Here is an 18,042-nt window from a genome sequence, read left to right on the forward strand (position 1 = left end):
TATGGTTAGTTTATCTGACTTTGTGTATATTTAAAGTGGTGAAAGTTTTTATTTCTACCTATGCATAGTGCTAAAACCACTATTTTCAATATATAAAGGAAAAAAAATTCCAGATTCATATAAATTTTCTTTAGTTACAAAGGTACATTGCAGTAAAAGTCTGTATATTGTTCAGGAGATCTTTATTGACTTTTTATCATTTTAATAAGGTTTTTACAAAAGTGGATGGAAAAAAAGTATTTTTATATTTTTGGATGATCACAAATCATGTAGCTATTGAAGCAATTGAATTACTAATAGAGATCTATAGTATGCATTCCACCTCATAGTAAACATCACCTCTAACCACTTAATACACATGTCAGTAAAGTAGTGAAACAAATGTGGTCTTAGGCCTTGTCCAAATACTTAGTTAAAAATGATGATATTTCTTTGCTTCGTTGCACCTTTCACATTATTTTTAACAGAATATGACCTAAAATACTTACAAATAGAAGTTTGATTTGAAATACCTTTTAATCACCATATTCTCTCGTTACATCACCAGATATTGATTGATGTTTTCTAGAAAAAAATATAACAATTGGTGCCCTTTCAGAGCAGGAAACAGACTTTCAGTAATTTTATCTTGGTAACATCACATAGAGGTTTATTATTATTAGGTTTATATTTATGATTAAGAAGATCTTCTTACTATTTCCTCAAAAATAATGTTTTGTATCAAAATTTTCTCCTAGGTAAAATGCCTTTACCAGTAGTAAAGAATTTTATTTATTGCTAAAATGATTTTTCAATTAGATTAGTTGTAATGAAAACTTTACTTCGCAATTGATGAATTAACTCTCATGACTTAATTATGAAAAAGTCATGTTATATTCAAAATCAATTTAAGAGTTTGTTTTAATTCAATACATTAGCAAAGTAGAAATACAAATTAATAAAAAAATGTTTTTAAACTACAAAAATTTACTAATCTATTTTGGAATTAATTTTGTAAAAGCAAAGCCTGACAAAATTGCCTAGCATTACCCTAGTATTAAATTGTAACAGTCGTGAGTTGTAATGTAATGTAGTAATGTGTAGTAACAAACTATTACATTACTGCATTGCATTATTGCATTACATTATAATTCATTGCTACATTACACTACAAATCATTTTTATATTAAATTACAACTCATTACTATATTAAATTTCAACTCATTACTACATTACATTACAACTTATTTATATATTAATTTACTACTCATTACTACATTACATTACAACTCATTACTACATTACATAAAAACTCATTACTACATTACGAAAAATTGTTTATTGTTTTACTTGTGTGCACATTTTTTTAATGAGGTTATTATTGAGGAGAATTTCATTTTGATTTATAAATATTTATGTTAGGGTGAAGTAGACCTATTGAATCCTATTACAATCACTACCAGTTATAAAGAGTATCCAAATCCTTTAGGATGCGGAAATGTCACGTGTCCTATGTTAGACTTATATGGAATTAAAACTGGCAGTATTCAAGTAATTTTAAAATTTATTTTGTTTACTGTTTTTCATTTAAATAATTTTTTGTAATTATATATAATGCATAAAAATATGTTATAAAATTTGTTCTAGTCTAAGGTAATACATCTTTATTGTGTTCGCCATTATCTTACTTCAGGTTTTATTCTTTATCTCTATAAATCTCTAATCTTTCCTTTTATTGAATACTGTTGTCATATCTGGAGCAGACCTAAAAATGATGCTCTTTCTCATTTAAACAAGATGCAAAAAACATAATTGAACCTGCTCTTGCAGCCAATATCGTCGTAACATTGCTTCTTTTCTTTTTCTTATAGTTTTTTTCCTCAAACATCAGTTCTTTGAAATTCACTCCCTTCACCTTGTTTTCCTGATTCATTTAGTTTGCAATCTTTTCAGTCGTCTGTTAATTTTTATCTTGCTTTATAAACGCCATCTTTTCTTTTCCAGTAATTTCCAACTCTAATAGTGGTTGCTTGTAGCCTTGTTGGAAGTGAAGATGTTTAAAAAAAAAATTAGTAATTATTTTGTTTAAAACGTTTGTTATGATGATGAATGAATTTAATATGGAAAGTAAATAAAATGAAATTATAATATAAATTGTTTAAGAAAAAAATTAAGTCATTTAGTTTTAGTCTCCTCTTGTCATTGGCAAGCTTATGAATAAATATTGATTATACAAATTAAATATTTTTTTTAGGTAACATATTTGAAGAAATGCAAAAATGACATCTGCTACACAGATTTATCAATGTCTTCAATATTACTTTTACCTGGGTAAAAAATTTTTTAAACTATTTAATTTCTATGAATAATATATATATATATATATATATATATATATATATATATATATATATATATATATATATATATATATATATATATATATATATATATATATATATATATAGCTGTATTTGTTTATATTACTTTTTTTTAAGTAATTATTGTAATTATAAATATTATTTTTAATTTTTTTATAGAGCCTCACAACAAAGTCAAATTATATATGGTGTTATTTATGAAGTAGATGTTGTATCTAAAATTATAAATTATGGCGACACTGCATATCAGTCAAGCATGAATATTTTGTTTAGTTTAGATTTACAAGTGATATCAGTGACTATTAATGGGGTTTGTTTTTCCATTTTCTTATTGTTGTAAATTTTTGTTTATAACTTTTTAAAAATTAGAAATTTTCTGAAAATAAGAAATAAATTTCAAAAAAAGTTTTTATATATTATAAGAAATATAAGTACCCAGTAATTGTCAACAGTAGCAGCAAAGTTAAAGAGAAACTAATTTAATTTAAATGGTTCAATACATGTTTATTAAGAATTAAACTAATTTTATTGATGAGAAAAACTAAGTTGTATTTTTAATATAAAGCATTTTAGAGTTTTTTAATTTCCCATTTTTATTTTTTTATTTTATAACTTTTAATTATTTTCATGTTTTTAAAACAAGATAAACTAATTAAAATAACATTAATTAAAAGTTATTTATTTATGTATATTTCAAATATATTTCTTTTTTTTTTTTCAAATTGCAGCAACCGTATCCTTCGGTGAATCCTATAAAAGTGGATCCAATTGCTCAAGAGCTATCAATTCTTCTATCGAATGCTCAGAAATCAAACCAAAGTGTAAGTTATTAAACTCTTTTAAAAGATGAAATCATAGGAAGAAACATAATGTTACAAACAAATTCATTTTTTAGCATTTTTAATAAAGTAATAAAAAAACATTTGGAATGAACATATAGAAGTACTACAAATACCAGAAACTGCAAAAACTTGCTATTTGATGCTCATCTGAGTTTTCCTACTTTTGAAAGCTTATTGACTGCAAATTGTTTTGCAGCATTATTTGAAATAGAAAAAACAAAATTAACTTTTACTTAAAATATATTACAAATCAAAATAAGTATGATACTTCTAACATTGGAATTAAAACATTCAAATTTGCAAATAAATTAAATTTTTGCTCCAAAAATAATTAAAATTAAATAAAATTTAAAAAAATGTCATTAGTAAATATTTATCATTACCTCTTTTAAAGTACTTAAAAAAATTGTTTAAAGTCTTTGTGAAAAATTTATCTTTTGCTTTCTCGTGCGTTTTGCTATTTCTCATTTACTAAGACAGCTTTATCCTACCTAATTTTCTCATTTTCCTTTAGACAATTTTTAACATGGTTTATTTCTCTAGAACACTTGCCTTACTATATATACATTATATTTCTATATATGATTCTCTCTATCTATTTTTTTTACTTTTATAAAGCTAGCTGTGTTGTTTTTATATTCCTTATGTTTATTTAGACAAGTACAGAAATATTTATTTTCAGTTGACGGGACTATGTATTGCATTTCATTTTTTTTATTGTAATACTTCATTAAAAACATCTCTTGTTATCATGGCCAAAAATGCTCAAATGCTCTACCATTAAACTACCACAGCATAAATTTTTAGTCATAACTAATTTTTGTGTAATTTGTCAATGAATTTTTAATTTTTTTTCATTCCTGCAGCAACAAAAAATATCTAAAATAAATGTGTTTTTTTTCAATGATTATAATAAATTGTTTTTTCTAATAGATTGACATTCTGGCAAGGTTTTCAATTCCTTTATCAAGTCCTTCAACCCCTGTATATATTTTTCAAATGTCAACAACCTCGTAAGTGTGATAATAATTACAACTTCATAAGTATAAATAATATATAAATACTTCTTTTGTAGAGAAGTGAAATCTTATTATAAAAATCATAAGGCTGTATAGATGGTTTTATATATATTGGTTTTATATATATGAAGTATTTAAAGTCTTCAAAAATTGACTTAGAGTTGACAAAGTGATTTTTGTCAACTTTTTTGTTTATGACGAGTTTTGATATAAGTACAAAATAAGATTTTAAAATAAGTTTATGAGGTGGACAAAATTTTAGGAGTTTTATAAGATCAGAGCTGCCATGTTGTTATCGTGCGGTTGTGCAAATAAATTAAAATCTGATAATTTTATTGTTTAATTGTAGTAATTATCTTTTGACGTATCAATTTTTCAAGTTTAAATTCAACTTAATATATTTGTAAATTTTTATCTGCAAAAATTTATTTTACAAAATTAGCTTGTAAAGGTAATTTTTTTTTCGAATTAATTTTTTAAAGTTCTGCTAAATCAATGATATGTTCTATACAACACATATAGCTAAACAGAGCCTCATTTCCAGGATTTGTAATGTTTTCTCAGCGCTCTTAGTTACCGTCATTTCATATGTTTGCTACATTAAAAAAGCTTATTTAAAAAACACTGTCAATGTTTTTTTTTGTAATATATTTGCGATATTAACTCTTTATTTTTAATCATGTTAGTTATGGAGTTGATGTAAATCCAAGCAATAATAATGTTACTCTTCAAGTTCCTACAATGATTGCAACCTGTGTGCGTGTACAAGGGTAAACCAATTTTTATGTTAATATTTATAAAATTTTTCTTGTCAATTAAGTTATATTTTTCAAACGTTTTTATAATAAAGTTTTAACAAACTTTTATATAGTCAAGTTTATGTTAATTTGTATAAAATTTTTCTTGTCAATTGAATTATATTTTTCAAATATTTTTATAATAAAATTTAAACAAACTTTTATTTAGTCAAGTTTTTCCAACTTCAATATATTACAAGAAAAATTTCAGCCCTCCATCTAAATATGTATCAGTGGTAGATATTGGTCCAGAAGTCAACTTTACATTCTATGTATTTTTAAACTTTTTTTATCTTTGGGACTATTTACTTCTATGTTATTATATTGCTTTTTAAAGATATAGCATTCATAAATATTTTATAATAAAAAATAGTAAAGACACTTTGTATACAAACTAAAAGTTTTGTTTTCTTATTTTAGATTCAAAATGCTGGTCGTTTTCCTGTAGATACAATATCTTCAGAAATAAGTTTTGTTGTGAATAAGCAAAATTTTGACTTGATATATGTAGTAGATATGAGAGTAAGAGTTTTACAATTTTTAGCATCATTTAGAAATAAATCATAAATATATTTAATAATATACTATATATTACTATATTTAGATAGTATTTAAAAATTATTTTCATTAAATTTTTTTTATTCATAAATTATGCTTTTCTTATTAGGTTGATGGTGTTCAATGCAATCCACTGCAGAATAACTTAAACATTAATAACTATACTGTGAGTTTTTTAATTTCTTTAAAATGGTTATGATGATGATGATGATGATGATGATGATGATGATGATGATGATGATGATGATGATGATGATGATGATGATGATGATGATGATGATGATGATGATGATGATGATGATGATGATGATGATGATGATGATGATGATGATGATGATGATGATGATGATGATGATGATGATGATGATGATGATGATGATGATGATGATGATGATGATGATGATGATGATGATGATGATGATGATGATGATGATGATGATAATGATTATAAAACATTTTTTTAACTTTTAGACTTTATACAGTAATTCCACAACACAAGATATTATATCCAGAAAAAAAAGACAAGTGTTTCAAAATATTGTAAGAATCATTTGTAAAATTTATTTTTATACATAATATATATATAATATATATATATATATATATATATATATATATATATATATATATATATATATATATATATATATATATATCAACTTGTTTCTCCGTGCAGCGGCCTTGTTTGTCAAGGTTCATGTTTCGGAGTTATAGAGTTGAGAGAGGGTTATAACCACAAGTAGCCTCCCCATCTGTAGTGGGCTTCTCGGCTTTAAGGAGATGAATTCCAAAAAAATATATATTCATATAAATTAGTAAAAACACTTGTCTAATTTTTTTCTACAAAAATTTGTTTCTCCATCAGTAGGAAGCAAAAGTCAAAAATTGACTTTTGCTTCCTGAATTGGCTTCCTGATGAACCTACTGATGGAGAAATAATTTATTGAAGAAAAAAATTAGATTAAAGTGTTTTTACTAATTTGTTATTACTTTGTTCTTTAAAAATATTGAGCATTCTATTTGTACAATACACTAATATAATTTATATATATATTCATATACATATATATATACATATTCATATGTGTATATATATATATATATATATATATATATATATATATATATATATATATATATATATATATATATATATATATATATATATATATATATATATATATATATATATATATATATATTAGGGTGACTCACAAAATAAAAATATAAAAAATTGATTTTTTCTGACACCTAATTGTGTTCTATATATCAAAAAAACAATGACTGATGTAAAATCTAATGTGAATTTTTTTTAATAAAATGATGATTATTTTTAAAAGTTTTATAAAATATCACTTAATTTGAGACCCAACATGACCTACTTTTAAAAAACTTTTTTTTTGAAATCATTAGGGACTGGTCAAATATTCAAGGGTGTCGGGGGACCTCTAAAAATATTTCTTATTCTAAAATTTTTGAAAGTCATTGTTTTTTTGATATATAGAACACAATTAGGTGTCAGACAAAATCAATTTTTTAAATTTTTATTTTGTGATGCACCCTTATATATATATATATATATATATATATATATATATATATATATATATATATATATATATATATATATATATATATATATATATATATATATATATATATATATATATATATTGATAAATGTTGTATATTACTGGAAATACAACTCTTGTCTGTTTAAGAGTGATCAATATCTTTATGAAAAAAATAGATCAAATAATATTAAAATATTTTAAATGAGAAAATACAACTTTATAATGGAACTTGAAGTTTCATGCCATTCGGCAATCATCAGCCATATATATTGTATGGCTATTATGAAACTTCAAGTTCCATTATAAAGTTGTATTTTCTCATTTAAAGTATTTATATATATATATATATGTATGTATGTATATGTATGTATATGTATATATATATATATATATACACACACATATGATATATATATATATATTTTAGGGTAATGCAAAAAACATGACCATCTCAGATTTTTTGAGAGATCCCCTCATTTATTTTAATTTGTTATAAAAACACTCTGTGCGAAATTTTTAATTAAAATAATATTATTTAAGTGGTGCGCCAGCCAATTGAAAATTTATATATTTTAAAAATGAGTAAAATCATGTTTTGCGAGTTTGTTTTTACACAATTACTAATAGGTCAACAGGTTTGTAGACTAACCCTTGTTGTTTATTTTAAATTGCTTAGTTTGAGCCATACTGATGACAAGATCCAATTAGGGTCAATTCCTTAGGCCCTTACATTAAAAATAAGAACCAATTTTAAAATTTGAGTAAAATGTTTTATGAGAATTTTTCTGCTTGTATTATTAGTTATTACTTGCTGTTTAATAATTAAAAATGTAATTTAGTAATTAAAAATGGAAACAAGAAGTACAACAGGTATTTGGCTGGTAGGTCAACAAATAGATAAATTGAATCCAACTTGTCTACCATCAAAAAGAGAAGTTATCTCTTTATTGATGCATTATAAAAATGTCTGCAAAGAAACTGACAGAGAAGCATTAACTTCTACTGTTAATGATGTTCTGCTCCATGAAGTGTAATGTTGTGAAGAAATTAAATTAACTGTGTATTGAATGGAAATTGTTAAAGAAAAGTAAAAAAATCAAATTTAGATATAGACTTTAATAGAGATTTTCTAAAGTTACCAAGGGAAGGTCGAAAGAGAAAAATGATGGGAGTTGATAAGAATGAAGAAAAATGTCGATTTGAACTGGCGAACAGCAAAAAATGTATATGAAAAGATCAGGTTAATCCTATTCATTAGATGAAACAGTAATTCTTGCGAGCAGCAGCAGCTCCTGCAGTAATTCACCTGCATCTACAGAAGAAGAAATAAATCTTGAACAGGAGCCAACATTGATAAGAGGCACTTCAAGAAAGAAATTAAAGATTATGGATGAAAACCTGCTTTCATTGGATATTGCTAAGATCAGTGACCGATAAGCCTCTTTATAATGATTCCAACAATCACAAACCTGGGAGAAGATCCAGATAATTACAATGTAAGCTATTCATTGATACAAAAGACAAGACAAAAATCAAGAAAAAATTTCAGTGAAAATTTGAAAGAGACTTTCAAAACTGATAAACCATTGTTTGTTCATAGGGATGGCAAACTTCTTGAAGATATTGTTGGGAATGAGATTGTAGATTGGTTGCCAGCCCTATTATCTGGCAGTGGAGATGATCAATTAATTGAAGTGCCAAAATTAGATCATGGTACAGGAAAGGAAACTGCAAATGCAGTACTGCAGTTGATCGTTGATAGAATCTGACAGATAATGTAAAAGGTATGTGCTTTGACACAACTTCATCAAACACCGGTCGTAAAAACCGAGCTCGTGTCTTACTTGAACAAAATATGAATAAAGATTTGTTATGGTGTCCTTGTTGACATTATATCTTTGAAATTGTGTTGGAAGCAGTGGCATCCACAGCATTGTCAGCTTCATCAGGTCCTGACATTCACTTATTTAAAAGATTTTTAAAAAACTGGAGTAATATTGATCAAACTTCAATAAATTAGACAATTATCCACAAAATGAAAAAGAAGAAATCATACAATTTCAAGTAAAAAGACTTATTTAAGCTTACAACAAATTAATCACTAATGATGAGCAACAGAATCATTATCTATTACAAGTTGAATCAAATTATCGGAGGAAGCTTCAATACAAATCTAAGTCAAGTAAAGAAAATTTAATGGTAAAAAAAAGTCTCTTTCAACAACATTTTAACGACTAACAAATAAGCTACATTTTAATGAAGTCTTAAGGTCAAAGCAATTAAAATAATGCGGAAGTACATTAAGTTTTATTTTTTTTTTTAAAACTGCAATAATAATTACTAGAGAACTTTTTAATTAATAGTGCCTACTATGTTGTTTTTTTTTAAACATATTTTTAAAACAATGCGTGTTGCTACATCAACTATCTTATAGCCTGCTGCTACAAGGGACTGTTGCTACATCGAGTGCACAAGCAATCTATCATAAATTTTTTAAACTTTATCTGGTCTGGTTTATTAGCATCTTTAAAACAACAGTTTATGGAAGAAACTTTTCAAATAGGGCAGGGCCATACTACCATCCAAGTATGTTTATATATATATATATATATATATATATATATATATATATATATATATATATATATATATATATATATATATATATATATATATGTATATATATATATATATATATATATATATATATATATATATATATATATATATATATATATATATATATACTTATAGTATCACTTACAAGGACAGATTTTACAAAAAAACAAAACTTATGGGGACATTAGCATTATTAGGGATATTTTAGTGTACCTGTTAATTTTTTGTCCCCATAAGCATCTTTTTTTTGTAAATAAAATGTCCCCGTAAGCAACTTTTATAGAGAACGAAAAGTATATGCATTGACTATCAAATAGCATGACTCGCAGCGGAGTGGTGCTACATCGACTGAGGGTTTGGTTTGGGTCAACATCAAGTTAGGGCTTAGAGTTAGGGCTACGGCCATATTTAAATATGGTTATATTACCGTAATTAATCGTTTTTGCAAATAGATGAAAATAAAAATGAAATTTAATGTATAATAAATAACAAAAAATAACAAAAATAAATATAAAAAACATATTTTTATAATAAAAAAATAAGTATATATTATTAGTGTAGAAAAAGGAATATATATATATATATATATATATATATATATATATATATACATATATATATATATATATGTATATATATATATATATATATATATATATATATATATATATATATATATATATATGTGTGTATGTATATATATATGTATATATATATATATAAATATATATATATATATATAGAACCCTTAGATGTTGTCCGAAAGTTTTTTCGATATTTTGTTGACAAAAAGTAAAAATTAAAATGCAAGACCGGAATTTTTTTTTTTTAATAATGATAGACTGCCTGCCCCAACCAAACCCTCAGTCGATGTAGCAGCACTCCCTTGCGGGTCAGGCTATTTGTCAGTCGATGTAGCAGCACTCCCTTGCGAGTCAGGCTATTTGTCAGTCGATGTAGCAGCACTTCCTTGCGAGTCAGGCTATAAGATAGTCGATGTAGCACCACTCCGCGCATGATTTACAGAAAAAAAAATAAAAATAAAAACATTTCATTAAAAAAATTTAAAATAAAAAAATTTTATTAAAAAAAATAAAAATAAAAACATTGTTTATATTGTTAAAAACATTCAGAATGTTTTTAAAACATTCCGGTCAATTAAATTTGCGTTTTTGTGGTTTTTTTTAAAAACGATTTATTTGTAATTAAATTAATGGTTTTTACTTTCGTCCAACAATATAAACATATAAACAGCAAAAACAGCAAAAGTTCCTGTACAAGACGAGAAACAAATTACTCTTTAATTTAAAACAAAATAATGCTAAAAAATACTAAAACAGTACAAAGGAATACAAAAGAATACTAAACACACACTATATATTGAAAGAAAACACCATACAGATAATTTTTTTAAGTTATACCTTTGTACGGGAACTTTTTCCGCACCCTGTATATATTTATATTTGTATATTTTTGTAGGATTGTCAAAATGGAAACTGTAAAGTTTATACTTGTAATATTACACGCATTGAAAACAACAAAGGCTCCACAGTGTTAGTCACAACTAGGCTATGGGCTGCAAGCCTAGCTAAGGTGAAAAGAAAACTCTTTTTTCAAATATGATGATAATAAATGTGGTGTTTAAATTGTAAATAGAATATTTTTATGCTTCAAAACTTTTATTTACTTCTGAGACTAATTTTATTTGATTTATTTAAAGCTAAGTCTACCAGCTAGTGAAATGCAAACATTCATCCAAGTTAGATTTAATGGTAAAGACAGAAATGTGCAACAAGATAATTGTCCTTTATCTTTAATGGTCAGTTTTTTATATATAAAATTTGAATACTTTTTTATGGTTTTTATGCGTTGATGGTTGATATTTCAATAATTTTAATCTTTGTATTGTATTGCTTTCATATATACTATATGCAATCTTTAAACTATATGTAATTTTTAAACAATATATGACCTATTTTATAAACAATATGCTATACTACCAGTCTGATACTGTACTTAAACATATTTGCCTTCTAATTCATTTATATTTTTAAAAGACATAATCGATTTAATTTTTGTTTATGAAAAAATAATGGTTTTAAAAAAAGAATGTTTTTGCAAGAATTTTGTATTCAAATAAAAAATATTTAAAATCTTTTTTTTTTTTTCTGCATATTTAAAAAGTGTTACATTTATGTTTATGGAAGCATAATTACTTTTTTTTTTCAAATTTGATGGTATGCAATACATGCTAAGTTTATATAAATTTATTTTGAGAAAACAACAAAAATGAAATATCAACAGAAATTTTTTTTTGTCTATTTTAAAGATAAAAAAAATTTTTCACTTAGTCTAATATTTAAATAGATGATAAATTTCATTATATATATATACATATATATATATATATATATATATATATATATATATATATATATATATATATATATATATATATATATATATATATATATATATATATATATATATATATATATATATAGATTTATATATATATATATATATATGCAGTATCGGACAAAACGAGTGCAACCAAATAATGCTAATTTAGTTTCTTTATATAAAAGTGCTGCATTTTTTCAATTTAGAGAAATAAGTATGTAACTGTGTAGAGACAAAGTTCTTCAAGTTTTATTCATCACAAAGTTCATTATTTGTACACGAAAATTAATAAATTAATCAAAAGTATTTTAAAAAGTTGATTTCCTTCTGGACAAAACAAGTGCAACTCGACAAAATGTTGACCAAGCTGTATTTCGCTATCAATATTTCGTGGCGAATCCTTTGTTGTCGATCACAGCCTTGCATCTTCGAGGCATAGATTCGATCAGGTGAACAATGAAACTTTGTGGAATCGCTGCCCAGGCGTTTTGGATTAGTTCAAACAGTTGATCCTTATTACGAACACCTTCACGATTAATTCTGCGGTTGACAATCTCCCACAGGTTGTCGATAGGGTTGAGATCCGGAGATTGAGGCGCCCAATCCATCACCGGTCGGTGGTTGTCTTGAAACCACTGCTTGACTACTTTTGCAGTGTGTTTCGGATTGTTGTCTTGCTGAAAAACCCATTTTATTGGCATATTCCATTCAGCATGAGGTAACATAACATCTTTCAGGATATTTTTATACATGAAACGGTCCATTATTCCATCGTTTCGATGTATTGGACCTAGACCGTTAGCAGAAAAACACACCCAGACCATTACATTGTCTCCACCATGCTTCACGGTCTTATGGCAGTAACGTAAATCGAGGCGTTTTCCGGCCGGTCGACGTACACGGCAAATGCCATCGCTCCCAATGATGTTGAACTTCGATTCATCACTGAACAGGACAGTTCCCCATTTCTGCACATTCCAGTCAATATGAGATGTAGCAAACAGGAGTCTTTTCTTCTGGTTTCTTAGTGAAATTAGCGGTTTCTTTGCAGGGCGTCGAGAAAACAATCCGGCTTCAACAGCACGTCGTCTGATTGTTCGGTCTGATACAGGCAGCTCTAATTGCTTTTGTATCTCAACTGATGATATCCAGGGATCCTTCTTGACGGATCTGACGATCATAGAATCCTCTCTAGAAGTGGTGGAACGCGGTCTTCCACCTTTGTTATCTGCTGCCAACTTCCCCGTACAACGATATTTGGAGCATATTCTTGATACGGTCCATTTTTTCACGCGATATTTATCACAAATACTTTTTTGTGACATTCCACTTACGTAATCGCCAATAATTTTCTTTCTTCCAATCCAAGACTGTCGGGAGCCATTTTTGCACTTGAAGTCATAAAAATAATAAAAATAAATAATCACGCTTTTCAAGGCTTACCGTGTTACATTCACCTTGTGATGATACAATAATGCTGTGTGGAACACAATGTCTTGGTTGGATGTGGACTGTATTGATGTAATGAAACACTTGCTGTATTTCACTTCTTGTATTGATGTTCTTTGATAAAACACTTTGATAAAACTCACTTCGATAAACTGTCTTGATAATACTGACTGATTGACTTTCATATAATGACTGAATTACATGTCGATTTACATGTCTCTTATATAGTAAAATGAACCTGTGTGAACCTGTTCTGGAAGATTATAGATACTTCTTTTCGATGCTTCTGGAAGCTTCTGGATGTGTCTGGATGTTTCTGAATGTTTCTGGATACTTCTGAATGCTACTGGATGCTTCCAGATGCATCTTCTGGAAACCTCTGGAAGCTTCTGCATGCTTCTGGAAACTTCTGGATACTTGCTTTAATTATTAAAAAACTTCCGTGACGTTGACACGGACCAGACATAAGAAAATGAAACAGACCAAAATAGTTGCACTTGTTTTGTCCGCTGCAAAATGGCACTTGTCAACGAAATTCTGCATGTGTGCTGTCACTTGTCAGCTGATTGCTCATGTCATGGCATGCTATGAGTCCAGACTCCTGAACTATTTGCTGTGGTAGTATAATTCGTTTCGTTTTTAAGACATGTAAAATTAGGAACACTTTTTAGCATTGTTCGATGTTGGTTGCAAATGTTTTGTCCAATACTATATATATACTATATATATATATATATATATATATATATATATATATATATATATATATATATATATATATATATATATATATATATATATATATATATATATATATATTTATATATACACACATTGTATGAGATTAGTAAATTAAGCAAACGAGAGTTCTATACATTCAAGAATATCATTATTTTTGATAGCTTTTTTGTAATTGAAGGAACGCATTAAAATAGCAGTTCATGTATTAATTTTTAAGTTTATTAAAAATTTTAAGAGATTTTTGTAATTTTCATAGAAAAAGTTCTACTTCAATTTAATCCTTTATTTATTTGTGTTTGCTCAATGGTAAAAGTGTTTTCTAAAACTTTTAAAGAAATGTCATTGTATACCAGAGAAATACAGCATTATTTTTAAGCATTGTAGAGAGGGCAAATCTTACTCATACTTCTAAAATATTCCCCAATGTTCAGAAAACATGATTTCAAGTGCCATATATTATAAGTTAATAGTTGATAAACGAGGTGGAAAAGACCAAAGAATTGTTAGATTTATTAAAAGCAAACCATTTTAATTCGCCATGCATAACCATTAAGATGTTCTTAAATTAAAGTTGAGTTACACTACTGTATGCAGGTACTTGAGAGAAAATAGTCTAAATGCATGCAATCCGCAAAAGGCCTCTTTGTTGACAAATAAACATACAGCTAAACATTTGTGATTTGCAAACCAACATTTGAAGTATATTTTATCAAAAAGTAGTGATGCAAAGTATTATGGACCGGTGAATTTAAAATCATTTATTATGGAGGTACAAGTTCAAGACACGCCCTACTAATGCAGAACTCCACCAAAAATATACTGATAGTTCTGTGAAACATGGTGGATTCAAAGACATGGTATGGGCTGCTTCTTATACTTATAATGTATGTATAATGGTGTAGAGCCTATTCATATGATAAATGGTATCATGGACCAACATATGTATATGGATATCCTCAATAATGTCATGCAACCCTATGCTAATGAAGATATGCTGTTAAACTGGGTTTTCCAACAAGACAACAACCTGAAACACACTAGTTGCTTGACAAAGTAGTGTCCAAGTAGTTTTAAGTCAATGGTGTTGAGGTATGAAGCGGCCTGCTCAGTCACCTGACCTCAACCTCATTGAAAATTTATGTGGAGAAGTTAAAAAGTAGTTTCTGCTGTTATTCTGACTAATGCTCAGCAGTTATGATAAGCTACTAAGGGTTGTAGGCAATACCCACGGTGTCAGCTCATTTTTATATTTTTAATGTTTACACAGAAGAAAAAAAAACTTTTGCATTTCCAGATAGCACTTCTATTTCAATGGTTGCAACATTTTTGATATTATTCTGTTTCTGGAATAAAATGTAAAGCAATACAATTTTTGTGATTTTTTTACTCAATTTTATTGTATCAAAATAGAAGTTAGAAGATTTTTTCAATAATTACAAAAAAGTTGTTTAATAGTTTTAATAAACTTCTGGATACTGCTATTTTTATGTTAATAGTTGTAGATATATTAATTTTCATTCGGGCATTAAAAAATTATTTATGCAGACATGAAAGACAGACTAAAAATTACTTAAGTTAAATAAAAACTAAAAAAATCAAAAAATTGAGTTCATTATAAACATGTAGTTTTGAAGGATGCCATTTAGTAAATAACAAAACAAAAACAGTGCACGAACTTCAGTATTTTGTTAATAATATGAGATAGCCAGCAATATAAGTCAAAGATATTTTAATTTCTTTACAAAAATACTTTCAAATAAAATAAGACAATGAACAATATTTAGGCGGGTCACTCTTGACTATTATTTAGATTTGTTTATGTAGGTTAACTTTACATTACAAGAAAGTATTATGCAGCCTGTAACGAAACAAGTCAGCCAGTGGTGGATTATTCTACTTTCCATACTAGGGGCATTAGTACTACTTGCTGTTTCTTCAGCGATTTTATACAAGGTGAGTTAAAATATTGTTTAAATTTTTATTAACAAGTGTACCATCACCTATTAATTTTTATTTTCATTTTATTTTTTAGTTTGGTTTTTTTGAGAGAGATAAAAGCTTTAAGGGAACTTCTCATACGATAGCATTTGAGCAAAAGGTACAATCTGATGATGCTGACAATGTTGGTTCAAATAATGATGTTGACAATGTTAATCCAAATAATACTAGTAGTTTATTTAATGTTGATACTTAGAAGCTTTGTAATTATAATTAAATTTAATGTAAAGCAATTATAATTTATATATTGAATTTTCTTCGAATTATATCTTTGTATCAGCGTGATAGGGTTTTTTATATCTTTTTTTATTTTTAAATTTAAAAATTGTTTTAACATATATATAAGATAAATGGCTCTTTTGTATTTACTGTTAATACTGTTTACATATGTTATATATAATTTGTATGTTTTATATCTGAACAAATTGTTAATAAAGATATTAAGGACGTAATTATTTATTTATGTTTATTTAATTATTACAAAATAGTAGGATTTTATCGGTTTCTAACAACTTTAAAAAATCAACCTTTTTGCATATCGAATTATTATTATATTTCATGTGCTGTTTATTTATTTTAAATTGAAATTGTTTAGCTGAACATAAAGTTATGTACTTTTTGGTTTAAATATATTTTTTAATACAAAGAATTAAACTATTTGTAAATTTATTTTTTGGGTTTTGTAATATGGGTTAAAAACGTTACTTTTTTTTTTCTCTACGTTTATTAGCGATTTAAAATTGTTTGAAACAATAGAAATTTTTGGTTTTGTTTTATTATTCTATTGAGGTTGGTAACCTAATTGTACAATCGTTGAATAATTCGGGATTAATTGGATAAAGGAACTAACGAGCAGTAGCATTATTGCAAACATTTTCTTTTCTTTTTACCCATTAGCAACCTCGGTACAACAAATAACTTTCATTTTAAACCATTCAGTTCTCTTCTTACAACATTTTTTATTATGTAATCCAATCAAAGTAGTAAGCTTTTCTAACATTTGCATAAACAGAAATGCTTTCTTAATTATTATTTTTTGTTCTTTATTACAAACTTTTTACAAATACATAAAAAAGAAAAAAATTATAAGTAATTATTTTGTTAGAAATAAAGAATAATAACGCGGAAACTAGTAGAAGACTAAGTCTTGCTAACGAGAACCGCTAAAGTATTAGGTTTGTTACTAAAAGCTTTTATTATTTGAAATTGAATTATTTAAAAATGTAGGTATTTGAAATTGTAAGTGAACTTTTCTTTGGTTGGTTTATCTATTGTGTTTGGGGCGTGTAATAATCAAATTAATGAGTTTTTTGAAAAGTTAGTTTCAGTAATCTTTTAATTAGTAATCCATTAGGGACGGGGGTAGGCGATCTCCCCTATGCATTTATCCGTCTCCTTCTTTACCAATGTCGCTTATTGGGCTAAAGCTGGCGTCGGACCTCTTGGTTCCTCAGCCAAAACTCTAACCACTGCACAGTGGGCCAGAGGTGACCAAAACCAACTTTTATATTGGAGTAGTATTTTTTTTTATAAATGTAATCTAGAGACCCCCTAACACTCTAATATCAATTTTACCACAAAAACTGCAATATTTTATCTTTCAAATATCGATCAAAAAAAAGTAACATCATGAGGCCAGTAAGACAGTTTTACAACATTTTAATTTCTTAACGCTATATATT

At 26.5% G+C, this 18,042-nt stretch overlaps 1 protein-coding gene across 1 annotated transcript in view; it reads left to right on the forward strand.

Moving 5' to 3' along the window:
• Positions 1–17,064, forward strand: part of LOC100202151 (integrin alpha-8) — an 82,155-nt gene extending 65,091 nt beyond the window's left edge. Inside the window, exons 18-31 of the mRNA XM_065810574.1 lie at positions 1,402–1,530; positions 2,234–2,310; positions 2,520–2,670; positions 3,089–3,181; positions 4,136–4,215; positions 4,908–4,991; positions 5,188–5,290; positions 5,439–5,540; positions 5,686–5,742; positions 6,048–6,116; positions 11,249–11,362; positions 11,490–11,588; positions 16,187–16,315; positions 16,395–17,064. Coding sequence (XP_065666646.1) covers positions 1,402–1,530; positions 2,234–2,310; positions 2,520–2,670; positions 3,089–3,181; positions 4,136–4,215; positions 4,908–4,991; positions 5,188–5,290; positions 5,439–5,540; positions 5,686–5,742; positions 6,048–6,116; positions 11,249–11,362; positions 11,490–11,588; positions 16,187–16,315; positions 16,395–16,556 — 1,449 coding nt within the window. The 3' untranslated portion in view covers positions 16,557–17,064. The remainder of the gene's footprint in view (positions 1–1,401; positions 1,531–2,233; positions 2,311–2,519; positions 2,671–3,088; positions 3,182–4,135; positions 4,216–4,907; positions 4,992–5,187; positions 5,291–5,438; positions 5,541–5,685; positions 5,743–6,047; positions 6,117–11,248; positions 11,363–11,489; positions 11,589–16,186; positions 16,316–16,394) is intronic.
• The last annotated feature ends 978 nt before the right edge of the window (positions 17,065–18,042 follow it).

This window comes from Hydra vulgaris, chromosome 11 (assembly GCF_038396675.1).
Source record: "Hydra vulgaris chromosome 11, alternate assembly HydraT2T_AEP".
Taxonomy (NCBI): domain Eukaryota; kingdom Metazoa; phylum Cnidaria; class Hydrozoa; order Anthoathecata; family Hydridae; genus Hydra; species Hydra vulgaris.